Here is a 25,117-nt window from a genome sequence, read left to right as displayed (position 1 = left end):
GAAAGGGATCCTCTTCGGATTCCTTTCTCCTAATCCATCAAATCAAGAAATTTATGTTATTGAAATTTGATCTAACGGCTACAAACAGGAGGCCACTTTAAAAAGTATAACACCTTTAATCGTTGGATCAAATTTCAATGACACGGATTATCTGATTTGGTGAATTTGTAGGAAAGGATCCGGATGATCCCTTCCCCCGGATCCCTTCCCATTGTATGTATGTAAGATGGTGAGTGGTGTGAATTAATAAATAAAATATGATGGTTGGGTGGTTCAATCACCAAGCCATATGCGCTGCATTGCTGGTGGTCAGCACCTGAACATTGGCCTTAGCCTTCTATTGGCTTGTTTTTCAACATATTATATTAGGTTGGATGTGTTTAAGAAATCGAAATCAATGAAAATATCAATATATAAATTTGTGAAAATACTAACGAATATATCAAATATTGATATTGATTGCTTTCGATGAAAATAATCAGAATCCATCCTGAAATTTTTGAGGCACAGGACGATGACAAAAAAAGTACCCTAACTTCATATAAGAAAAATTATTTGTTTTCACACGTAAGACTTCGATAAAATTGTACTTAAAAAAAAAACTTCAAACTCAATAATTACAAACACGGAAAAACTAATTTTTTTTGTATTGAGAGAAGGGAACCATTTACAATTAGATAGATGATGGTTTTGTTTCAATTATATCTAAATTTTAAAGTTTTTATACAAATCGTGATGTGTTTTTTCTTATTTACTAATCTTGTCAAAATGGAACTTAATCATATTTTTGAGTCTTAATTGCACTAAATTAAACATATTGGTGACACTTCATATGATTTGCAAATTTGGTCCAAAATTTTTGTCTACACATTACTCTTTGTTGAAGATTAGACTTAAATTGGAATGAATGTTTAAAAACTGCAACCTACGTAACTATTCACTAGTAATTAAAAAGAAATTAACAACCAAATAGAAATTAAAAAAATTGAAAAAAAATAAACATGCACATAGAATTTCGAACTCAAGACCTCTCATTAATTTTAAGCAACAAAAATCATTGCTTCTGATTAATCTTCTCAATTAACCAAATTTTATAAATTAAATTCTTATAAAATGAAATTTGTAAAAATTGAAAAATAAAAAAAAACACGCATAGTGTTTTGAACCCGAACTTCCTCGTTAATTTTAAACAGCATAAAGCACCACTTATGGTTAAACTTTTTTATCATTTAAAGAAATTTATAAATTTATACTCTTATGAAAATAAATTCGTAAAAATTGAAAAGTAAACACACATGAAAACACTAGTTCTAGTTAAACATTTTAATCATTTAGCCAAATTTTCTAAATTTATACACTTATGAAAACATATATAAATATACCACCCTTATAATTCTGGTGCCCCCAATTTTTTTGCCTGGACTGTGGCCCAACTTGCACTGGGCCAAGGCTAACCCTGGAAATGATGAAAATTTAAAATGAAACTTTAGGGATTATCCAACATTGATTTGAATGAAATATAAAAGTTTATCTGATATTTAGCATATGTGTCACAGCCCGTCCCGAATTATTGTTATCGACGGCGTGAAATGACTAATTTGCCCTTGGACGTCGAGTACGTTATGTGGTGTTATGGCTTGAGTTTGGGTTTTAAACTAATTTAGTTAGTTCCTAAGTTTTTGGAACTTAAAGTTGATGGTTTTGGTTGTGATTAGTGACCCAAAACTGGATCACACACTCACACATCCAAACTCCCGTTGACTTTCTCTCTCCTCCCTATCTCATATTTCCTTCCATTTCCGTACAACCGTACGGACAACCTTTGAACCTTTACTTCTAGTCACGGATCGAGGTTTTGGAAGCTATCTTTGTGTTCCTTGCAAGTCCAGGAACTCATCTATACCTTTGGTTGGACGTGAAACCTTCGAAAACCCAAGAACCCCGATTTTGTGTACTGTTCATGAACTCGTGATTTTGAAGTTTTCATGGAGTTTAAGGTTATAGGAAGCATTAAATCATCTTCATGAAGCTTGCGGGAGAAAGTTGGAGTGTTTTGGACGCCGGAATTCCCAGTTCGTGAGTTTCAAATTTTGGTTGGATTATCGATGGTTCTCCAGTGAGATTCCGTGGATTTTAGGGCTTGAAAGCGGTATGAATATGTTCTTCTCATCTTAAGCTTCAATTTGATTCAAATTTCATGATTTTGGTTAAGAAATGAAAAAGATATTGAAGTTTTAAATTTTCCCAGTTTTTGGTGATCGCAGCGGTGACCAGCGCAGGACTCCGGCAAACCAAGGAAGAAGGAGAAGAATATTCCATCAAAGTTGAAGGAATATTCTAACGCCGTCAGGTAACTTTAACGGCATATGCTACTTTTTAACGGAATATTCCCTAACGGCGTTAGGGAATCCGTTTGGTGTGCCAGGCACATGCCTGCGCGTGAGCCATGCGTCTGGCCGTGCCTTGGCCGGCGCGTGAGGGCGCGTGGGTCACAAATTTTTTTTCTAAAAATATTAGGATGTTCCTGAGGTTGAGTAGATCATGGTGGTATACTCAAATACCCTATTTGAGCAATGTATGAGAAGTTATTTCCTAGTTTTGTGAATGTGCTTTAAATAACGTTTATTCAGTTATTTCGCATATAGGTGAGACCTATTCCGAGGATGAGTGCCATCAATCAAGGCTCGAGGGCTACAACCCTTCGACATATTAGTGAGTGGGCTTTTGGTTTACCGTATATACCTATATACGGGAGATTTTTCCCAGAAAATGAATTTGAATGATTATAGGTTTTTGAAATGCCATGCAAAGTATCTGTCTATTTCATTATGCATTAGTAGTTACATATAATTATGATTGGTGCTGCGGACATACAGGTAAGTGCCAGGTAAGTTCATAATTAAAGGTATGAGATTGCTTCAGTTATGTGAGATATGATGTGATGTATTGAGAGCTCATAAACCTGCACCCCGGTGTTAGTGTTCCTGCCCAGAGTTAGGGCACAGTCCTTCACATGATGTTCACCTCCCGCACCATATGCTCACCTTGGATCCAAGTTAGGTGCACAGGCTTGTCGTACAGACCACTTTAGGTGGTTCCGACTCGTAGGTGACCCGCGATTATTCGCACAGTCTTCACGTGATCGTAGCACTAGAACATATTTATTTTACACCTAGTCCTGTCGTACAGACCACTTTAGGTGGTTCTGACTCGTATGCAAGATTTGATTTGATTTGATACGATTGAGATTGGTTATGAGTTATAGATTCAACCATGCAGGTCACGTCAGGTGGATCTGGCTGATATGATGTCTGGCATTGTTATATTTTTACTGGATTACTTTGGCATTTCATTGTGATACTTTGGCATGATATATTTCTATGGATTTTCATCCTAAGCATGATTTCTGATATAGCATATATTATATTTTTCTGGGAAAATTATACAGGTTTTACGGCGAGTGGTTAGAACTTTTGAGAAATGAAATGATTTTGAAAAGCTTTGTTTTTGCCCACTCACACTTTCTATTTTGTGCCCCTCCATGTTTTAGGTAGAAGTGCTTTGGTGGATCACGAGGATTTCGACAGGGGTTCTAACAAAACATCATAAATGTAGGATCACCCCTTTGGGTGTTGTATAATTAGTACTTGTCCTGCTTGACTGCATCTAAGATATTTATGTTCTGGTTGTGTATTTCACATTTAATCTCACATTAGCACTTTATCTTAGCTAGTTCTGCTAGTAATTTGGTTTTTATTCCTTTGCATTTTCCTCTTATATCTTTATTGCTTCCGCACTGTGCACATTGTTACGTCACTCCCACGTGACGGCCAGCATGCCTCGATCTAGGTCGGGGTGTGTCAATATGTGTCTATGTTGATTTTATCCTGAACTTGTTTCTCCGATATGAGGTGAAGTTTAGACCTCACCCTTTATTTAGTTTTTTGGATATTTCCATACAAATATCAACCATGTCGAAGAAATTTTAAACACTACACATAAGAGCAGTTCTACTCCTTCGGATAATAATTGCCTAAACAATTAGGCAATAGACAATTACTAGCTGCAGTTCTACTCCTTCGGATAATAATTGCCTAAACAATTGGGCAATAGACAATTACTAGCTTAGTCAATAGTAATTGTCCGAGTGCATCCTGTTAAATAAATTGCCCGATCAATTGGTATTAATTTTTTTTCTAGATAAATGAATAAATAATAAAAAAACAATATCATTTTATTATTAATTTTCTTTTTTACTTAGTTTTGAAGCATCTTCATCTCTCTTTTTCTCCGTCTGTCCCACTCTCTCCATATCCCTCTAAAACCCAAAAGATCCCTCAACCACTGCACCCTTCTAGTCCGGCTTTATGAGACGGATCTCCATAGCTTTGGGTTCGAGTAAATTTGTTTGTCTCCTCTCTCTCTCTCTCTCTCTAAATTCTATTTTTGCTATTGTTTCTATTTAATTGATGATAACGGGTGGGAAAGACTATTAAGAGATTAACATAAGAATGAAAAGAACTGAAGAGAATGGTAAAGGCAATGCTCAATAGATCTAATATGATATGTCTCTAAAGTAGTGGTATATATACAATCTTACATTGAGAGAGGTAATTATATATACTTTAATCTTAATCAAACTTTAGGATATAAGTACAATTTTAAATATGAAGGAAACTTGTGCGACCAGCAACCATCTTCAACTTGGTGCAAAATTATCACGCATATCCAACCTGTCAAGCGAGATGTAAAACACTCTACTTGAGGCTATCTTAGTAAGTACATCATCCATTTACTCTCAAGTCTTCAAAAAAGAAAAGCCAATTCAGCTTGCAATAATGTTAAATCAGATTCATTGCACTATCAATTATAACCTTATTATCATCATACAAACTGGCTTTTTAAGCTTCAACTCCGATATATGACAATACAAACTATGTCAATAATTGATATTGCATCACGTGTGTCCGTTCCCATATAAATGATTAGAAAACATCAATCTTTTACCAGGACCAGATTTCAACTACCTCAACACATTCAAAGCATGCATAAACTGACTCACTACATTAACTCCATAAATTGTGGTGTTGCATATGAGACAAATACATCAATCATTCCACAAGCCTAGGATCTCTCCGCATTGGCAGAGACTCGATTTGGATACAAGTGGAACTTGCTATATGAGAGTGTCAATACTCAATAGAATACAATCCAACGTACATAGCATATTATTCAGTCATGAGACCCAATTTTTTTTTTCCTTTTTGAGATAGAAAGAAGGCATGCTTTAATCTAGCAACTTATATTCCAAGAAAATACTTCCCAACTCTTTCATTTCAAACTTAGTTGCAAGGTATTATTGAAAACCATTTTAATACCTCATGACCATGATGACCCCATGTAACCACCATATCACAAACATAAATAATTAAAGTAGCAATTCTTTAAAGTTTCAAAGATGGTTGAATGAACCATTATTTATCAATATCGATAATGCCCCTAACTTTACTATAGTGTGAGGTTTAATATAAAGGCCTTAGTGCACTGAGTAGGGGAATCATTCAATATAAGGGGGATTTAACTTCATGAGGTTTTCTACGTGTAACATATGCTTCAATGTAACCCTTACCTAAGATCACTTTTTAATTAGTGAGCCACATGTGAAGGCAACACCATATCATGTAACCTTTAAATATTTCAAGGACACAACTTGGGACTTCGAACTTTGGGGCTGCAGTTGTCCTTAACTCAAGATTTGACTTTGGGGTTTTCTATTTGTGGTCCTAATTCAAGTTATACTAATTTAAGTGTAAAAGATGTGAAATTGGGTACTAGGCGGAATATCCTGCAAAGAAAAATTAACTTTGCACAGTAGACTAGTCAAATGAGCTAGTCAACTAATTACAAGTTGGTCAGTGATATAAAGTGTGGTTGCAAGAACAAAACCTAACTGACCAATACGTCCAACTAATCAGAGTATGCCAGATTAGTTTCACAACAATACTTCATAAACTTGAACACGTTTACATACCAGTATGCAAATAGCAATGACAAAGCAATTATGAATTAAAGTATGCTGGATTGACTAGTCAAGCTTACCAGTCAACTAAGTACATATTCGTCAGTTAATCAAACAGAAATCTATGAATTAAACTTAGATCACTACAAGTTATCATAGTCAACAACAATTTAGTTCATTGCTCATAATATGTAGTGTAAACTTAATCTCTAACACATATAAAATAACAATTCATAAGATGCATGAAACATATGAAAGTAAATAAGATATGTGGACAAACTTAAGAGACAAAGAACGCAAGAAGTTTTTGGCTGAAAAAATTCACCTCTAGGTTAAAAAATCGGGGACTTTCCACTGAGTCCAATCCACTAATGTAAATAAGATTCTTACAAAGTACCAGCATAGCTTAATTGCTAGACCTAATCTATAGAGCAACTTTACCTTTGTGCAACCTTACCTTACACGAGACAGATTTTGGTCTTCATGAAGTGACAGCTTCTCCTGAGCTCTTCACCTTGTGGCACCGAAATGATGTCGTCTCCAGTCTTCACAAGATGGCAACTCCTTCTGAACTTTTCACCTTGTGACACCAAGACCAACACACAAACTATGCATATGATGATATGAAAATCATATGCAGATTTGGATTAAAATGTCTAGTCAGTTTCACCAGTCAAACACTTGAAAGATGAAACTAAAGCGAATCCAAAAAAAGGTCAGTTTAAAACTTGAAAGACTTGACCATAAACTTAAAACAAATCACAATGACAATGCTACCCTAATATGCAACGGTTTAGGTGTTTAGTGCATGAGTGTGATTTTGTGGCTAGGGTTTCTGATGAGGAACTCAAAGAGGTAGCTCAAAGCTAAAACAACACTTTTTTGAAAATGTAAAACTCCTAGCCAAAACAAATGAGCATATAAAACAAATTTAAGCAAGCAATTTCAAAGATAGATTTAGAAATATTCGATGAAGAACATTAACCATAAAATATGCTTGATGCTCCTAAGAGATCTGAGATGGAGATGAAAAATAAAGCTCTAAAAAATTTTCCAATCTTAGCCCCCCAAAAACCAAATGAGCCCTAGCTGCCCTTTTAAAGAGAGGCATGGATATTTCAAATAAAGGGAGTAAGGAGACACGTGTCAAAGCCAAAGCAATTGTTTCATATCAAGGGTTAGAAAACCACACTTGGAAAAAAGATGTCAATCAACCCATGTGAGTTATCTTAAAATGTGTGCCCGCCCAGCAAACTGGAAAGCAGCGAGAAGTTTTGACAAGACAGAACTACTAGACAGAATGAACTGGAAATATAAGCATGGAATGCATATGCATGAATAAACCATTGATGTGAGAAGTCAAACCCTTGAGTGAATATTTCCAACAATGGCGGCCCTTAGTGCAAAGTATGTCCTTATACTAACCTGAGCATGTGTGGTACATATTACATTATTGACAAGGAAAACCAAAACTAAAATTCTAGAGTTCACAATCTCCCCCTTTGGCTTTCCTTGACAAAATACCCCAAGCCTAAAACTAATTTTACTTACCCATACTCAAGAGATGAACGAAGGAACGGATCCTGCAAAACAACAAATCTTGACAAGAACAAGTGAAATCTATCATGGGTAAAAAGCTTGCAATGTATGAACACACCTAAAATTTTTCTCCCCCATTTTGTCATGGTAAGAGACAAAGTTAAGGTGAAATATCACATTCAATTTCCAAATAAGCATCCAGACCTTAACTTCACATATGTTGAGCTTGTACTTGGTTAAGTTATGATAGTATCGGTGCTTAGACCCATTATTAGGTCGCCCTCTCTCTAAAACTTTCTAATCCTCATCGCAAAAATGCCAGTCGAGGGTAATACGACCAAGTTTTGTACATAATTATACCGACCTCATTCTCGTTTTCAGCCACCTGATTTTGATGGTAAATCTCCGGCCATTGTTATTATCAATCTGCAGTAGTAAAATTCGGTGAGGACCCGATCAGCCAATATTGTAATATTTAGAGTTATTAAGATATCACTTTATCTGGCATTATTCCATTGATTTATAACTTTACGTTCACATTAAAAGACTCCTGAACTAGCTAGCTAGCTAGCATTGCAGTCAAACTTGTGTACATGATTCTATGCATTGCTGCTTACATTATTACATACAACCTATAGCTGTGTTCTTAATAAGCTAGAATGCTAAAATTTAAAACAAAATTAGGATTTAAGAGTTATAAAAAAAAAAAAGGCCACAATTTTAAGAAATTGGGCTCACATAAATATAGCTTTGTGATTGAAGTAGTCCTAAAGAACTTCGGGTCGTTCGATACTGGACAAAGTCCCTGGGCTGAGCATAGGGAAAGAAAACCAATGATGGGAAGACGGGGACTGCAAATTCAGTCTCAGGTAACTCGAGTCCACCGTGCTATCATGCACGTTCTGTTGGCGAGGCATCGGACTCAGCTCCAATGTATCCGACAATTCCTTGTACATAACCGAAAATGGTGAGCTAATTTTTGGTGAAGAAGAAGGGACATGGTTTGGTACAGAAGACACAGGGATATCGATCGGTGGAGGAGCTACGCTCTGGAGAGACCGAGTCTCCATAAACTCTGGCGCGCTGGTTAGGACCTGGACAAGCTCCCTGAAGTTAATGGGGTCAACTTTGTAGATTCTTGGTAGGGTTGGTGGAAGTGGTGCAACAGCAGGTTTCTTCCATGGCTTCGACGAAGATTTTCGAACCGAGTGGAGTGATGACTGGTGATTGGGAAGCTGCTTTGAGGTTGAAATTGAACCCTTTGTTGGTTGTATGGTTTGGGACAAGTATGTGGTGGTGGAGGAGGCTGAAGAGGAAGAGGCGTAAGATTCCATTGCGAGTGAAACTTTGAACTTCTAGGGTTCTTGAGGACTTTAAAGTGTGAGATTATTCTTCGGATTTGGTTATTGTGTGTGATGAAAATGTTAGAAGCACTATATATAGATTGGAAATAAGTAAAGAACGGCAACGATCTGGAAGTGCAGCTATTGGGGAACGGAAGATGAAGAAAGAAGAAGCAAAGAATTTCAATGCTGCTTGTCTTGAACCGTCGGCTGTGACGATTGTATGCATTTATAATGTACAAAATTGGAATGTGGTCAAACCAATATGTTTGACCATTATATATATAAGCAATTTTAATTGTGCTCCTCCATTATTGTCTCTTCGATCTTTTGAGGGTTTTAATAATTTTTTTGGGATGGTAATCTGCAGATGAAGTTGGTGATATGTGGGCCAAGCCGCCAATATACTATACATAAAGTCCCCTTTATTTAATACACGTGCAGATATAAGTTTGTTCTACCTTTGACCAATGGGAAACCCTTAATTTAAGTAATGGACAATTATGCATCCATGATTGTGATAGCAAAACATCCAATTTGATTTAGTCTTAGTCAAGGTTCTAAAAGACGCTAGGTTCGAGGCGGCTGAGCAGGGCTTAGGCGGGAGCCTAGGTGGACTAGGAGGATATAAGTAAACTTCTTAATATTTTATAAATAAGTGTATGTTTATTCTTAAAAAAATACATAATTGTATTAGAATACATAAAATAAAAAATAGAATGAGATACAAATTAGAACGTGTTAGAACATATTGAAAATATGGAGAACCATAATATAATGAGTGTTCATCCAAATATTCAACAAGTCTAGTACAATTTATTAAAAAAAATGTAAATGAAAGTAATCTATTCTTTATCTAAGTAAGAGTCACGATCTAAGTAGGTGTCTAGGTGGGTCTAGGTGGGCTAGGCGGGCTCTTAGATAGGCTACGTGGGCAAAGCAGGTCTAGGCGGCCTTTCTTAATTTTCAAATACCTAGGAGTTAATCAGGGCAGTGGCCAGCGGTGCTAGACCGAAATTTTTAGAACAGTGGTCTTAATATTGCATTTATTATGATTTTCATTTGTGTATAATAGATAAACAATCTAATGTAACCTTTTTTTTAAATAAAAATTACTATTATTAAGGGAGGGGGAAATTTACTATTATTGTGATAATACAATCTAACATAATTTTCATAAAAAAAATTATGTCGGAAGATTATTAATTGAAATCATATTTTGTAAATCATATGATATGGTTGTTGATGATTGCATTATTACTTAAGTGTTGATTAATGCACTTATGTACTATTAGTAATACATTACATGATTTGCAAATGTTATTTAACAAATTAGTCTACCTAACATTACTTTGAAAAAAAAATTAGAAAATTAATGGAAAGTCCCTAACAAAACTTTTTTTTTATTCAAAAACTTTGAGACAACATGTATCTTACCCCGATATCGATATTATCCCGATATTTCCATCGAAATTTCCATTTTTTTGGAGTACCAATATTTCCAATATCATCGATATTTTAGACCTTGATAGGAACTCTATGTGGTACTAAGTCACTATGTATCTTACCATGGAATGTATGAAGTGTAAAATATTGTACTAATTCATTATATATAAATGATTATGGTGTGTTTAAACTTCTTTCATTAATTACTACATATTTTCTACACTCACAATGTTTGCCAGCTCATTATATAATCAACTTAAATCAGTTAAATCCATCATGCAATGCATTTCCTTCCAATTTTTTTGTGATAAACTAATAGATAATTGACTAAATAAACATCCTACAAAGTTTCAATAAAAATTTTCAAGTTTTTCTTACAATTTCCGTGGTTTTTATTCAATTTTTATCGATATCGATAATATCCCGATATTTCCATCGAACTTTCTGTGTTTTTGGATTACCGATATTTCCGATATCATCAATATTTTATACATTGATAAGTACAACTACTTTTTGGTTTTTATCTTTATAATACCAAAAATGAACTTAATAATAAGAAAAGTTGTTTAAGTATTTTTCAATTAAAATTATTCTGTTAGGGACTTTTTATTAGTTCTACTTAAAAACATATCATCTCATCCTTTTTCAATAGGAGAAATATTGCTTCTATGCATATCATGCGTAAGTTTTTGTTTTACTTTATTTTTTATTGTATATCAGAATTTTTAACTGTTGACTTTTTATTTAGTAGATCATTAATTAAACATTCAACTATTCAAGTTTTGATGTACGTCATATATTAGAACATAATCATGTAATTACGTTACTATTTTTTTAACATTGAAACTAATTACGAGTATTCTCGAGGTATCATTAACCCTAAAACTAATTACGTTACTATTTTCATAAAGGTCAAATTTTAACCTATACCATAATACAGAAGGAAAATCATTAACCCAAAATCAAATACATCATATAAAAGTGCTAGGGAAGCTAAGCCATCAAGAACCATATATATATTTCCTTCCCGAAAGATATGTCAGATTGAGAGTGATGATGATAATTTATAGGAAATAAGTCAAGAAAGTTAAGATTTCATTATAAAATCAACTGGTAATATGCAAAGTAGCACATTTTACTTATAAGACCATTCAAGGTCCCTCATCCTATAATGTAGGGTTCATTCTTAACACGTTCACTCATATGTGGCGAATTTTCAAGTCTAACACATGGATAATACAAATCGGATGGCATGGTCTCCTTTGGACTTCACACGTAGGACAACCTTTGATACCATGAAGGAAGTTGAGATTTAACCATAAAACCAAATAGCAATATAGAGATTAGCCCAATTTACTTATAAACCCATGCAAGATCCCTACATTCCGAACAATTGGATTGCCTAATTACAAATCTATAGGTGTATCACCATTGGAATAGACCAATCCATCAAAATTAACATAATAATTTTTTGAGGACTCCATCCATAAGATTTAATTAGTCTTGCTAAAAAAATATTCAAAATTGTTTAATATGAATGATGGCTTCAATCAAACTAGCAGAGAGCACACACTTTGTGTGTGTAAACCGCCCACCTCCTCTCACGTTCTCCTTAAGCGCAACCGTTTCAGTTCATTCAAACTATCCAAGAAACATTATGATTTCACTTACCTATATGAAAAAATGATGGTGGGACAATTTCTCTTAATAAGGGCATATTTTTATCTTATGTAAATATTTTGATATAAAATTACTATTTTGCCCTCCTTATGTAAATATTATGTATCAAAAGTGAGGGCAAAATAGAAAAAAAGGGAAAAAGTTCAAAAGATACAAAATTACTATTTTACCCTCCTCATGTCAACATTATGTATTAAAAAATGAGGCCAAAATAAGAAGAAAATGGGGCAAAAAGTTGACAAGTCCTCATCTCTTAATAGAATAGAATAGATTAGGAGATTCATATAAAAAAACTTTTTTTTTTTATATTTTATTCTGTTGATTCCAAACTTTCCAACAAGTGGTAACAAGTTTTTCAAAAAATAAAAGTTAGACTCTGTTCCATATTGAAGTAATTCAATAATTAAATCGATAATATATGGTGGAGATAATTTCAAAAGTTTTTTTACAATAGCCAAGTAAAAATTGAAGTTTAGGAGATTATAAAATGGAAAAACTGAATTTAAAAAGGGCAAAAATAATTCGGTTCCAAAAATATTTTAGCCAACGACTTTGTCCTTCATTGCACCAAATACTTTATTATTTTATTCTGCTTAATTCACGTGAAGGTAGTTCATCTTTGTCTCTAAATCTAGTCTAGTTAGAGACAATGAGCTGTAATAAACGGGGCCAAAGAGAAATGCAAGAGATGGAATGAATCGAGCAGAGATGGCTGCGTTGGATTTTTTTTTACGTGGACTGTTTGAGTTTTACTGTAGAACTGCAAATGGAATTTGGAAATGCATAAAAACACCTTTTAAACAGGCTCAATAATTGATTTGCCTCCTGAAAGTTTCATTTAGTCTCATGTTATTCTCTAAAGTTGGTTTTGTCTCACTTGCCCAATTAAACTGTCATTTTTGTTTCATCAAGTCTCAATTCACTCTATTTTCATCAATTCCATCAAATAAACGTTAATAAAGGGTAGTACGGATATCTTATTTTTGACATAATTATGTGCCTCCAACTTGCCTGTGAAACAATCTCAATTACATTTTCGATAACTCTAATCCTAACTCCCATCTGTCTATCTTGCGTATTGGTGTTAAGATGTAATAGTATGAGTATTACTATATCATAGTACTACACAACATATTTACTTGGTTATCAATTATTTTGAGGCTGCTCAATGGTGGACATCACCACCACTACTAACATTTTCATGTACGCAAAGCTAGAAAAAGCTTCCAGCTCATTATTTATGCATCAAACAGGTCCCACGACCCAATTGCAACCACTCAAATCTTCTATGGATTTTAGAAAATCTTTTATGGATCTTATTATAAAATAAGGGAACTGTTATTAGCATTCTAAAAATCTCATTCTACACTCCTCATAAGTGTATTTTTTTCTTCTAATTATAGAAAGTTTGAAGTGCAAAATGAGATTTTAATAGTGCTAATAACAATTTCCTAAAATAAAGTTATTTAGTTTCTGTAAGCATTGACGATAGGAGTAACAATGTAATAATTAAATCTTAATTAATTGTTAATTTGTTGTCATATACTCTTGCTTTTCTGCATTTTCTTTGGTCATAATCGTGCTGTATCAAGTACTCCAAAATGAAGGGAGCATTATTTTATATCCTTCGATGAATAAGGAAATGAAGTTGACTAGGTCAATTTTGTGCAACAGTCGGAATAATGAAATGTCCAAAAAACATGTGATTCATTCAAAACCAAAGCATAATGTACTAGCGGTCTTAAAAAATGGACGACTTTCTTTTCTGAGGAACACATACAAGATTCGTCCATTAATTACTTCATTTATGAATTTCATAGTAATAGAAATACATGTTCTATTGAGACAAAGTTTGTAACTTGCTATTCTCTTACCTAGCAAACAAATATTTACTTTCGTGAAAAGGATAATTCATTAGAATCGATATAAGAGTCCAACTACATTGCATTACTAAAATTCATGTTATATTTTTAAAAGAAGTTGACCCCCTTGCTTCTCTCATGTTACAAACTCATGTATCTCGTTTTTATATTCTATAACTAAAATATGTGAATAAACGAGTAAGCCAACTCACAGGCCACAACCTGGAACCTGCCATATCCGACACAGGGATCTAGAATGGTTGTTAAAGAACGAAAAACAGTACGTTCTATCAATTAAGTTCTAATATCTTAAATCTTATGCCAAATTTGCAATCGCATCTTCTATATATAAAATTAACTTCTCCCACATATACATACTCACACACACGCAAAATGCAATGGATATCCAACTCATACGTCTCCGTGTTTTGCCTGACAAGCTGACTTTAGTTTTTTTTTTTTTTTTTTTTTTTTTTTTTTTTGCCTTTTTGAAAAATACTCTTGTAACTTTTATTTTCTAAACATAAATCCATCTATCTTTAAATTAGGGGTTGGCACGGTTTGGTTTGGCGTGGTTTTGGGTGAAGTCAAAATCAAAACTGAATTTTTTTGCGGTGCCAATCAGTGTGGTTTTGAAGCTTGAACCAAAATAGAGCCAAACCATTTGATTGCGGTTAGGTTCAGTTTCAAACGGTTTTGCTTTTGATTTCAAACCATTTGCAAAATAAATTCTTTATGCCATTAGTAAAACCCAATTGGAAAAAGAAAAAAAAAATCATGGTCACCACACTAAAATTCAACATTAAAATGCCTTATGACATTACTTTAGTACATTCAAACGATAAAGTTAGGTTTACCATACTAAAACTAAAGTTCAAACAAACTTGAACATCAAAATGCCTTATGGCTTTAGTAGTACAACCCAAAAAAACAACTTGTTCATGCAATTCAACAAAAAGGTTTCGGTGTTTTAACTTTCAAGCCATTACTTTGCACTGTTCAACCCTTTCTCTTTCCCTTTTCTTTTGGACACTTACTCTTCAAAGGTTGAGGAGGCATTTGAGCTTGTGAACGGACTTGAGAAGCGATACTTGGAAAGACCTTGACCTTGTGAAAGTGAAATCGATGAAGGAGAAGTCACTAAACAATATATATTACATTAGTTGTTATAAACTTTAAAAAGTCTACAAAAGTAACAAAACACATTGAAAAACAAAACAAAGAAAGCCTACAATATAAATTACCTAATATATTGGTATTGCATAAAATTTTCGTTTAACTTTTGCGATGTGGTTTGGTTTCAGTGCAGTTTTAGATGTTCAAAACTGAAACTAAACCATTTTTCCAACTACAATACCTTAATTATTATGCTAATGAATCATATTATTACATACAACAATGATGAATTTCGTTGGGTTTTAATAGGCATGATTTCAAGGTTTTTTTTTTTATTCTCCCGTGAAATCCTTATTTCCATCTAGCTTTTGTTTAAGCAATCTAACATTTTGAAATTCAAATAGTAGGTGCACTATATATGAGAGTGAAAGACTGTAGTTTCGTGCCACTTAGTACTACGGTTTAGTGGGATTCCTCTTTAGTTGTAAGTGAGAGGTTTTAGGTTCGATATTTGCCAAATGCGAATTTGAACGACACCCACACCCCTTTAGTGTAAAAATATTGTTTGTTAAAAAAAAAAAAGAAAAAAAAAAGACTGTAGCATCGTTCAAAAGTTGACTAAGATAATTATAAATTTACTTGCCTTCATGCGCATTTTTTGAATCACGACGTGCTACGTGACTTACACGTTTTAAATGTATTTATATGCGTGAATTGACAAAAGGAAAATCAAATATTTGAAGTAAATGAATAATCTTAGATCATGCTAGAAAAAACCCCTCGCAAACCAATCAAAGCAGCTAAATTCACATAATAAAATCGGTCTTTCAATTTCCATCTACATTCTATTGAATTTACATTAAGAATAGAGAATAATATTTAATAAACAACTTATTGAATCATATTATTGTTAGCCCATTGTGAAACTAAGCCTAGCCTGTGACAACCTGTCCTAAATTTTACGTTTTTATTAATTTTAGAAGTGTGAATTTACGAAAATGCCCTAGAGGCAAGGACTTTGACTTTCGCGGATCATCGGTTAGAGTGTCGTATGACTTATTCTTTTAGCATATCCTCGTAGTACTCGTCACTACGAACGCATAGGCGAAAGCCGTTTGCGAGTCTGAATTATAACGGTATAGTTACGGACGTTTGAAGTTGGTTATTTAAAGGTAGTTAAATTATTTGAACTCCCACCTTGTGGGAAGACTAACCAATCAGCCTTTAAGCAAAGAGAAAAGGGAACCAATCACATAAAAGGAAGACAAAGCCTCCAGCCAATTAGAAAAAGAAAAAAAAAAAGGAAAGTTGGAGCTTTCTCGTGGGTTTTTCTGCTCACAACCACCCATTTTCCAAGGCTGATTCCGGCCAACTCCGGTGGAGTTTTTCGAAGCCACCACCACCATCTTGAAGCTCTCATTCCCTTCTACAAAACTCACCCAAGAACCACCTTGGTTAACCCCTATACGTGGCGGTTCGAGGCCACAAAATCCGATGAAAACCAATGGTGTTCCGGCCACCTTTTTCATTTTTTCGGCGAATCGGCAAAGCAATGGCCGACACCACTACTTGGGCTTTGTAGCCCATCATCCCAGGAGAATATCACGACCAACCTTGACCCCGTGGGAGCACTGAGGAAGTAGAATCGAAGTTCACCCAAGTATAGGGTTACCGACGGGTTTTAACAAAATTGAAGCTCTTTCCGGCCTATTTGGCCTAGGTCACTGGTATAAATCGATTCCTAATGTTGTTTAGATGAATTTTCATGTTTGGATTGTGTGATTTGGTGGAAAATGAGAAAGTTATAACGATTTAAAATTTGCCCAGTTTCTGGCCACCTCTGCCACTTTCGAGGCGTTTTCTGGCCAAATCACGGTGATATAGCCATCGTGTAATATACCAATTTCTTCGTCTCGTCGAGAACTATGATTTTCATTTTTAAATCACTTGTTTTCGTTGAGTATTGACAAAGTTATGGACGTTGAAACGTTGCCCAGAAAGTCCGGCGAGTTACCAGTTTTCCCGCGGACAGCCGTCTTTCAGACCATTTTCCGGCTACCGCCGGCCACCATTTGGACTCTAATCTGGTATAACCTTGTTCTACATTTCTCTAGCTTTGATTTTGTATATTATGGGTTGAATTTGGTTGAGAAACAAGTGAGATATGGAGTTCCAAAGATCGCCCAGGAAATCTGCAAAAACTGCAGAATCAGGCAAAGTCCCATTAAGGTCCACCACTTGATTACAATAGTAATCGACGATCCGACTGTTTGATCATCACCAAACTTTAATACATTATAGTACGTAATATTTAAGGACCATAGAAACTTACAAATTAGGAATCCGAAGTACGGATCTTCCCGAATCGGATGTGTAAGTTTATAAAATAAATGTTAACCGTCACTTGGTTTTGGGCAATTGACGGAGATCCGACCGTTGGATCGCAATGAAATTTTAGTATGTTATTCTAGAAGCATAGTGTGGATATTTGGAATTGGGGATCTTCTAGATCGAGTTATACAGGGTTGTAAACCCTACCGTCGATCTTTGATCGACGATTGACTTATGGCCAATGGGTCTCAAACTATTTTAGAATGTCCTTGAGGATTTGTTTTATGTGAATTATGTATTCTATTGATGAGGATTTTGAGATGTGGTTGATAATTGGCCGCAGGCGCCGATCGCTCTAGACGCCCCGATGGTTGTGCTAGGAAGTTGTAGCACGGACTCCAAGTGAGTGGATCTTTCCTTGCTCATCTTATGTTTCTTGATTGATAATTCTATAAATACTTTTAAATAAAGCTGAGAAACTTATGCCATGACATATATATATATATATATATATATATATATATATTTATATGTTATAAAATACTATGAGATGGTTGAGTTAGATTTCATCGTGATCTATCCATATGCGTATTACTATAAATGATTATTGTGAACTACGAATGGTTTGATCCCTGTTTAGGGTACGTAGGTAGTATAACAAGACGTTAGATGCAACCATATAAGAAATGAGATTAAATAATCGTGACCATAGTCTTGTTTAAGGAATCGAGCAAGGTGTGTGGGCTTTTGGTTTTAAGTATATATGTATAGGCTTGATGTTTTCCTAGAAAATGCAATAAAATGATTTATGCTCTAAAAATGCCATGCCTATTAAATAATGCTTAAACGATGAGATGAATTGTTTGCATATATATATAATTGGGTGCTGTGAACGCTCTGAAGTGCAAAGGTGAACGCTGGACATTCAGGTAAGTTCAAGTAAGTATACGGTATTAGTTGAATTGATGGGGTTATAATATGACTACATTTACGCTTTTAGTAACTCCGACACTGTCGTACAGGTTGCTACAGTAGGCACCTCCGGCATTGTCGTACAGGTTGCCTATGAGTCGTACATGTTGTATTAGATGCATTTAGAGCTCATAAACTTGCACCCTGGGTGATTGTGATTTAGCTAGAGATATGACAGAGGCTTATATATAATGTCACCTCCCGCACCCTATGCTCACATTGGATCCAATTTAGGTGCACAGTCTTGTCATACAGATCACCATAGGTGGTTCCGACTTGCAGGTGACTAGCGATTTATGGCATGGCTATCTTGATGTGCGTAGCATTGAGCATAACTATATTACACCCAATCTTGTCGTACAGACCTTTTCAGTGGTTCCGACTTGTGTGCAGTGTAGTGCCATATAGGTCACTAGAGGTGACTCCGACTTATGTGCTAGCAATGATTGATGAGCTATGATTCAGTCGTACAGGTCACTAGAGGTGACTCCGACTTATATGCTAGCCATGATTGATGAGATATGAATATGTCGTATATGTCACTAGAGGTGACTCCGACTTATATGCTAGCCATGATTGATGAGATATGAATATGTCGTATAGGTCACTAGAGGTGACTCCGACTTATACGCTAGCCATGACTAATGAGATACGTGATGAGATACGAATATGTCATATAGGTCACTAGATGTGACTCCGACTTATATGCTAACCATGATTGATGAGATACATGATGAGATATGAATACATCGTATAGGTCACTAGAGGTGATTCCGACTTAGGTGCTAACCTATATGTGATGAAATGCTAGCATATATATTTATGATGGGATATGTGATGAAATACTAGCATATATAATGAATATATGTGATGAGCTAGCATATGTGGTGAATACGTGATGAGCTAGCATATGTGGTGAATACGTGATGAGCTAGCAGACGTGATGAATATGCGATAAGTTAGCATATGATTATAAATATGTGAAGCATGACTTGAATTGATATATTTATATATATGTATTTTTATATTCTAATTCTGGAAATTTTACAGGTGTTGTAGCGAGGGGTTATAGAAATTTATATGGTTTCTATTAAAATTTTAATTACTGGGCCACTCACATTTATCTTGTCTTCACCCTCCAGATCTTCTTAGCTAAGCTTTCTTATCGTTGAGTAATCGTGGCGATTCTTAGTATTGGAGATTATTTCAAGGGTACGATTCTTAATTCACTCTTTTGTACTTGCTTATGCTCTAATGTCACGTGTGAAGTGGGTTCGTTCCCGCTCACCAGTGCACTCTGGTATTTAGGCACTCTTAGGTTTAAATTTATTCACTATATTTCCACATCATCACACTTTATGGCTTCGTCACCTTCCAGGTGTCGGCCAGCACAGCTCGATTCGGAGTCCTAGTAGGCATTCCGGGTTGGGGTGTGTCACACCCTCTCCCTCTTAGTGTAGATAATATTGTTTGTTCAAAAAAAAAATAATCATTTGACAACTAATTTAATCACATTATTATGCGCGTGCGAAAGACTTTTTTATAACCGGTATTACATGCCTCTTAAGATGTTTTGAACGTGTTTAAAATAGAGAAAATAATATTTAATGAACAACTGATTAAATCACAATATTGCTAGCCTATTTTGAGGTACTAATTGTGACATCCCACATCGCCCAGGGGAGTGATCCTTAAATGTATATTCTCATCTCTTTCTAGCATGGGGCCTTTTGGGAGCTCACTGGCATCGGGTTCCGTAGGAACTCTGAAGTTAAGCGAGAAGAAGGCCAGAGCACTCCTAGGATGGGTGACCCACTGGGAAGTTGCTCGTGAGTTCCCAAAAACAAAACCGTGAGGGAATGGTAAGCCTAAAGTGGACAATATCGTGCTACGGTGGTGGAACGAGCCTAAGATGTGGTGGACTCGGGCCAGGATGTGACAAATGGTATCAGAGCCAATCCCTAGCCGGGAAATGTGCCGACGAGGACGTCGGGCTCCTAAAGATGGTGGATTGTGACATCCCACATCGCCCAGGGGAGTGATCCTTAAATGTATATTCCCATTCCTACCTAGCACGAGGCCTTTTGGGAGCTCATTGGCTTCGGGTTCCGTAGGAACTCCGAAGTTAAGTGAGAAGGAGGCCAGAGCACTCCCAGGATGGGTGACCCACTGGGAAGTTGCTCGTGAGTTCCCAAAAACAAAACCGTGAGGGAATGGTAAGCCCAAAGCGGACAATATCGTGCTACGGTGGTAGAGCGGGCCCGGGATATGGTAGACTTGGGCGGGGATGTGACAAAATGGTATCAGAGCCAATCCATGGCTGGAAGTGTGCCGACGAGGACGTCGGGCCCCTAAGGGATGTGGATTGTAACATCCCACATCGCCCAGGGGAATGATCCTTAAATGTATATTCCCATCCCTACCTAGCACGAGGCCTTTTTGGAGCTCACTGGCTTCAGGTTCTGTAGGAACTCCGAAGTTAAGCAAGAAGAAGGCCAGAGCACTCCTAGGATGGGTGACCCACTGGGAAGTTGTAAGTGAGTTCCCAAAAATAAAACTGTGAGGGAATAGTAAGCCCAAAGCGGACAATATCATGCTAAGGTGGTGGAACTGGCTCGGGATATGGTGGACCCAGGCCGGGATGTGACACTAATTAAAAAAAACACAGTACAAAAAAATTAATTATTAAAAAACACTATTAAAATGATGAAAATACCCCATCATTATTTTAGGTTGCTTTTGAAATTTTTTGTTTTGGGGGCATTTTTGTCCATAATTTACCTATATTTTTATGTAAAGTTTAGGTAAATCAGTTTTGAATCATATAACATATCTTTATTTTTGTACTAATTAAGTTACCTATATATTATGATTAGCACATTATTTTTGGGCTTTTTAGCCAAAATGGTCCATGAAATTTACATAACTCCTCACTTTGATCCCTGAGATTTGAAATCAATAGAATTGGTCCTTGAGTTTGTCCATAATCAATCATTTTGGTTATTCTGTGAAAAAATCTCCATAAAATAAGGATAAAATGGCAAAAATACCCTTAATTTTTGTCAAATCATTTTGGCCTATTGTTTATTATATTGAGGGTAATTTTTTTATTTGGATCCTTATTTAACATAATTTTTTACCGAATGACCAAAATGATTGATGGTGGACAATCTCAAGGATCACTTCTATTGATTTCAAATCTCAATGACCAAAGTGAGGAGTTATGCAAATCTTAGGGACCAAAGTGAGGAGTTATGCAAATCTTAGGGACCATTTTGGCTAAAAAGCCTTTATTTTTGTAAGTAAATTATTTTGCATGTGTTATTATTTTATGTGCAAATAAGTAACCTATATTTTATGTCAAATATAGGTAAATTAAATTTATTTTGAGCAAGCGATAGTATCTCCACTAAGACTTACTCCAATCCTTAGAGTAAAACTCAAATTTTAGGTTCTAAACCTACTTCAACCCTTAGGCCAAATATGAGTTTTAACCCAAAACTCATTTCTGAGACAAATTTAGCCTAGAATTTCCCTTGGGTTAGTGGACTGACCCACCATATATGTGTATTTTTTTTTAGTTTTATATTTATGAATTCATTGAATCCAACAGCTAAAATCTTATATGATAAAATACGACGGTTAAAAAAAAATCTAACGATCGAAATTTCATGCGTTTCATACTTTTTTTTTATAGTGTTCCATGAGTTTCATGGTGTCAATTTAGTGATTTTTCAATATTTATTGGAATCTAATTATTTTTAGGTTAAAATGTTCATAAAATTAAATTATGATAGTCTACATAATTTTTTTCTTAAAAAAAGTTACTTTAAGAAAAAAAAATCATCTTGAATTCATCCTTTAATAATTTTGGGTTGAAAATTTAACCCAGAAGGGTTGGAGTAGAAAAACTATTTCGATGTTAAAACCTAAATTTCTAAGTTAAAAACTTTAAATTTAAACCCAAGGGTTGGAGATAGTCTTAAGCCCCTTTGGTTCAGGTAGAAACTGGAAAACATGATGGTTGTTTCTGTTCGTTCATGCTGTTGTGATGCGCTGCGCGGAGGGGTTGTAAATAAAAAAATTTATTTGTAAAGTTAAACGGCGTCGTTTTATTTGCTCTTTGAAAAAAATATATAATATTGCCGAGGGACCACTGGTTTCCATTCCTATCCAACCCGTTTAGTTTCCATTCATACCCTCTCTCTTCCCAAATGAAAAATCTCTTTCACTTTTCAAAAGTGTGCCCTAACCCCAGCAAACCACCAAAAGGCCACGGCAGCTACCCAACCTTGTTCCGCTGGCCTTCCATTCCAGCAACCACGCCAGCAGCCCCTTTCCAATTTTGAGGTAAATTTTTTATCTTCTGAATTTATATTATGCCAAATGTGATTGATTATTTTTATTTAATTGATATAGAGTTATAGGATAATACACTAATATAGTTATTGATTATTGATAATTGATATGAATTCTATAATGATTGATGAATATAATTGTTGTTTAGAGTGAAAATTGAATTCTTGATTATTGATTGACTAATTGAATTATTGAATAATGTATATGATCATTCATATTCATTAGGAGAATTGAATATTTGTTTATTGAATAATTTGTATGATTTTTGGTATTAATTAATTGAATTGTTAGTTTGATTAGTTATATATTAGCCATATTAGTATAGTCTACTCTAGGATTAAAAGTCTAAGATTTTTTTATTTTTTTTTCAATATACAGTTAAGTAATAGATCGAAAATATAAGACCTTGGAATTAGACGTCGAATGCTTGATTATCCACCCAATTATCGCGAAGCAATTCGTACACACTAGCTCCAAAATGAACCTTGCCAACCTAAATCCCACACCATGCCGAGGAAGTTAGAGACAATCGATGTTTTATCACTCGTTGGTTTGCCATTTTTAATCTTGCACTCCTTTAAGTTCGCCCCTCCCCTAACAATTTCAGCTTCTCCACAGGTGGTAGTGGACTAAGCCTCACAATGGGCGAGCAATAGGTAAATTAATTTTAAATCAAATAAAATTTCTTTATTTTGTAGGTAAATTATTTTTCATGAATTTTTACATATATTAGGCATGTTTTATATATTTATTAACATATGTGTATGTGTTTAGCATAATTTACCCACATTTATATGTAAAATATAATTTTTGTAAAATTAACTATGCATGTATTATTTTATAGGGTAACCATTTTTTTAACATTAGTTTATTTTGTAGGTAAACTTATTTTGCATGGATTATTACATATATTAGGCATATTTTATTTTACTGAAAATATGACTCCAACCCCTCAAATTCAATTTTTTCCATATAAAATCCGACATAATTTTTTTACTCTAAAAAAACCCAGTGACTAAGATCCCCCTAAGTGAATTCATTAATTACATATTACTAAAAAAAAAACCTAATATATGTAATAATACATAAGAAAAAAAGAAGTAATTTACCTACCTACTATTTGAAATGTTCATTTCCAATTATGCAAAATATTGTATACCAACAACAAAATATTGCATAAACTTAGGAATTGGATCATGCTTTTGATTTTATCTTTTACCTACAAACAATCATATACATATTACTTTATATATTTTTACCAAAAAACGTCCCTAATAGGCTAATATATGTAATAATTTACCTACCATGTATACAAAAATGTTATTTAATTCAAAATATATAATCTAGGTTTTATAAATATATATAATGTCACATCCCCGCCTAGGCCCCCACTACATCCCCAGCTCAACTCCACTGTACCACGATATTGTCCACTTTGGGCCCCGACCACGCTCTCACGGTTTTATTTCTGGGAACTCAGACGAGAACTTCCCAGTGGGTCACCCATCATGGGATGCTCTCGCTCGAACTCGCTTAACTTCGAAGTTCCGATGGAACCCGAAGTTAGTGAGCTCCCAAAAGGCCTCGTGCTAGTTAGAGATGAGAATATACATATAAGGCTTACAGGATCCACTCCCCTAAGCGATGTGGGATGTTACATATAAACTCTAGGTGTAGTATATATATATATATATTTATATAATTGGAACATATTAATTTACCTACCTACAAATTAATTTCCAATAATTTACCTACAAAAAATTATACCCCGTGTGTAATATAATATCTTTTTTTCACTAATACATGGAGAATAATTTACCCATAACAAAAATAAATATAATTTGATGTATTATATTGAAAAATATTATGTCATACCTATATTTATACAACAATAAAACATGCCTAACATGACACACCCCAACCAGGAATGTCCACTAGGACTCTGAATCGAGCTATGCTGGCCGACACCTGGAAAGTGACAAAGTCTTTTTGGGTTTTTCAAAACTTTTTCTAATTTTTTTTTCAAATTTTCGTATTTTTCTTTCAAAACACACTAAAAACGCTTAAAAACAGTGAAAAACAACTCTAGTGGTGCTAGGTGGTAAAATCCCACGAAAATCAATGCAAAACACTTTGTGTACCCCCCCCACACTTAAACCAAACATTGTCCTCAATGTTTCAAACATAGACTAACACGCAAGCAAATAAACAACACAACTAACAATCACGACAATCATGGCAAAGTGAAAGCAATAAAGAGTAGAGTTTAAGAACGCAAATCTGGTTGTGGATCCGGAGATTCCTAGGTCTTCTTTATTTGAACGCATGGGTTGCCTCCTAAGAAGCGCTTGCTTTAACGTCTTACAGTCGGACGATACCTCAATTTAAGCTTCACTAGAGCCTATGACATGGAGGGGTACATCCTCCACGACATGCTCCTCAAAACTTCC

At 34.9% G+C, this 25,117-nt stretch overlaps 1 protein-coding gene across 1 annotated transcript; it reads right to left on the bottom strand.

Annotated features, from left to right (window-relative positions):
* Positions 1-8,054: 8,054 nt before the first annotated feature.
* Positions 8,055-9,099, bottom strand: LOC126588364 (uncharacterized). Its single transcript, XM_050253457.1, has one exon. The coding sequence runs from the start codon at positions 8,890-8,892 to the stop codon at positions 8,326-8,328; it is 567 nt and encodes a 188-aa protein (XP_050109414.1). The 5' UTR covers positions 8,893-9,099; the 3' UTR covers positions 8,055-8,325.
* Between the last annotated feature and the right edge of the window lie 16,018 nt (positions 9,100-25,117).

Source organism: Malus sylvestris, chromosome 2 (genome assembly GCF_916048215.2).
Source record: "Malus sylvestris chromosome 2, drMalSylv7.2, whole genome shotgun sequence".
In the NCBI taxonomy this organism is placed as follows: Eukaryota; Viridiplantae; Streptophyta; class Magnoliopsida; order Rosales; family Rosaceae; genus Malus; species Malus sylvestris.
This window is presented reverse-complemented; position numbering and strand designations above follow the sequence as displayed.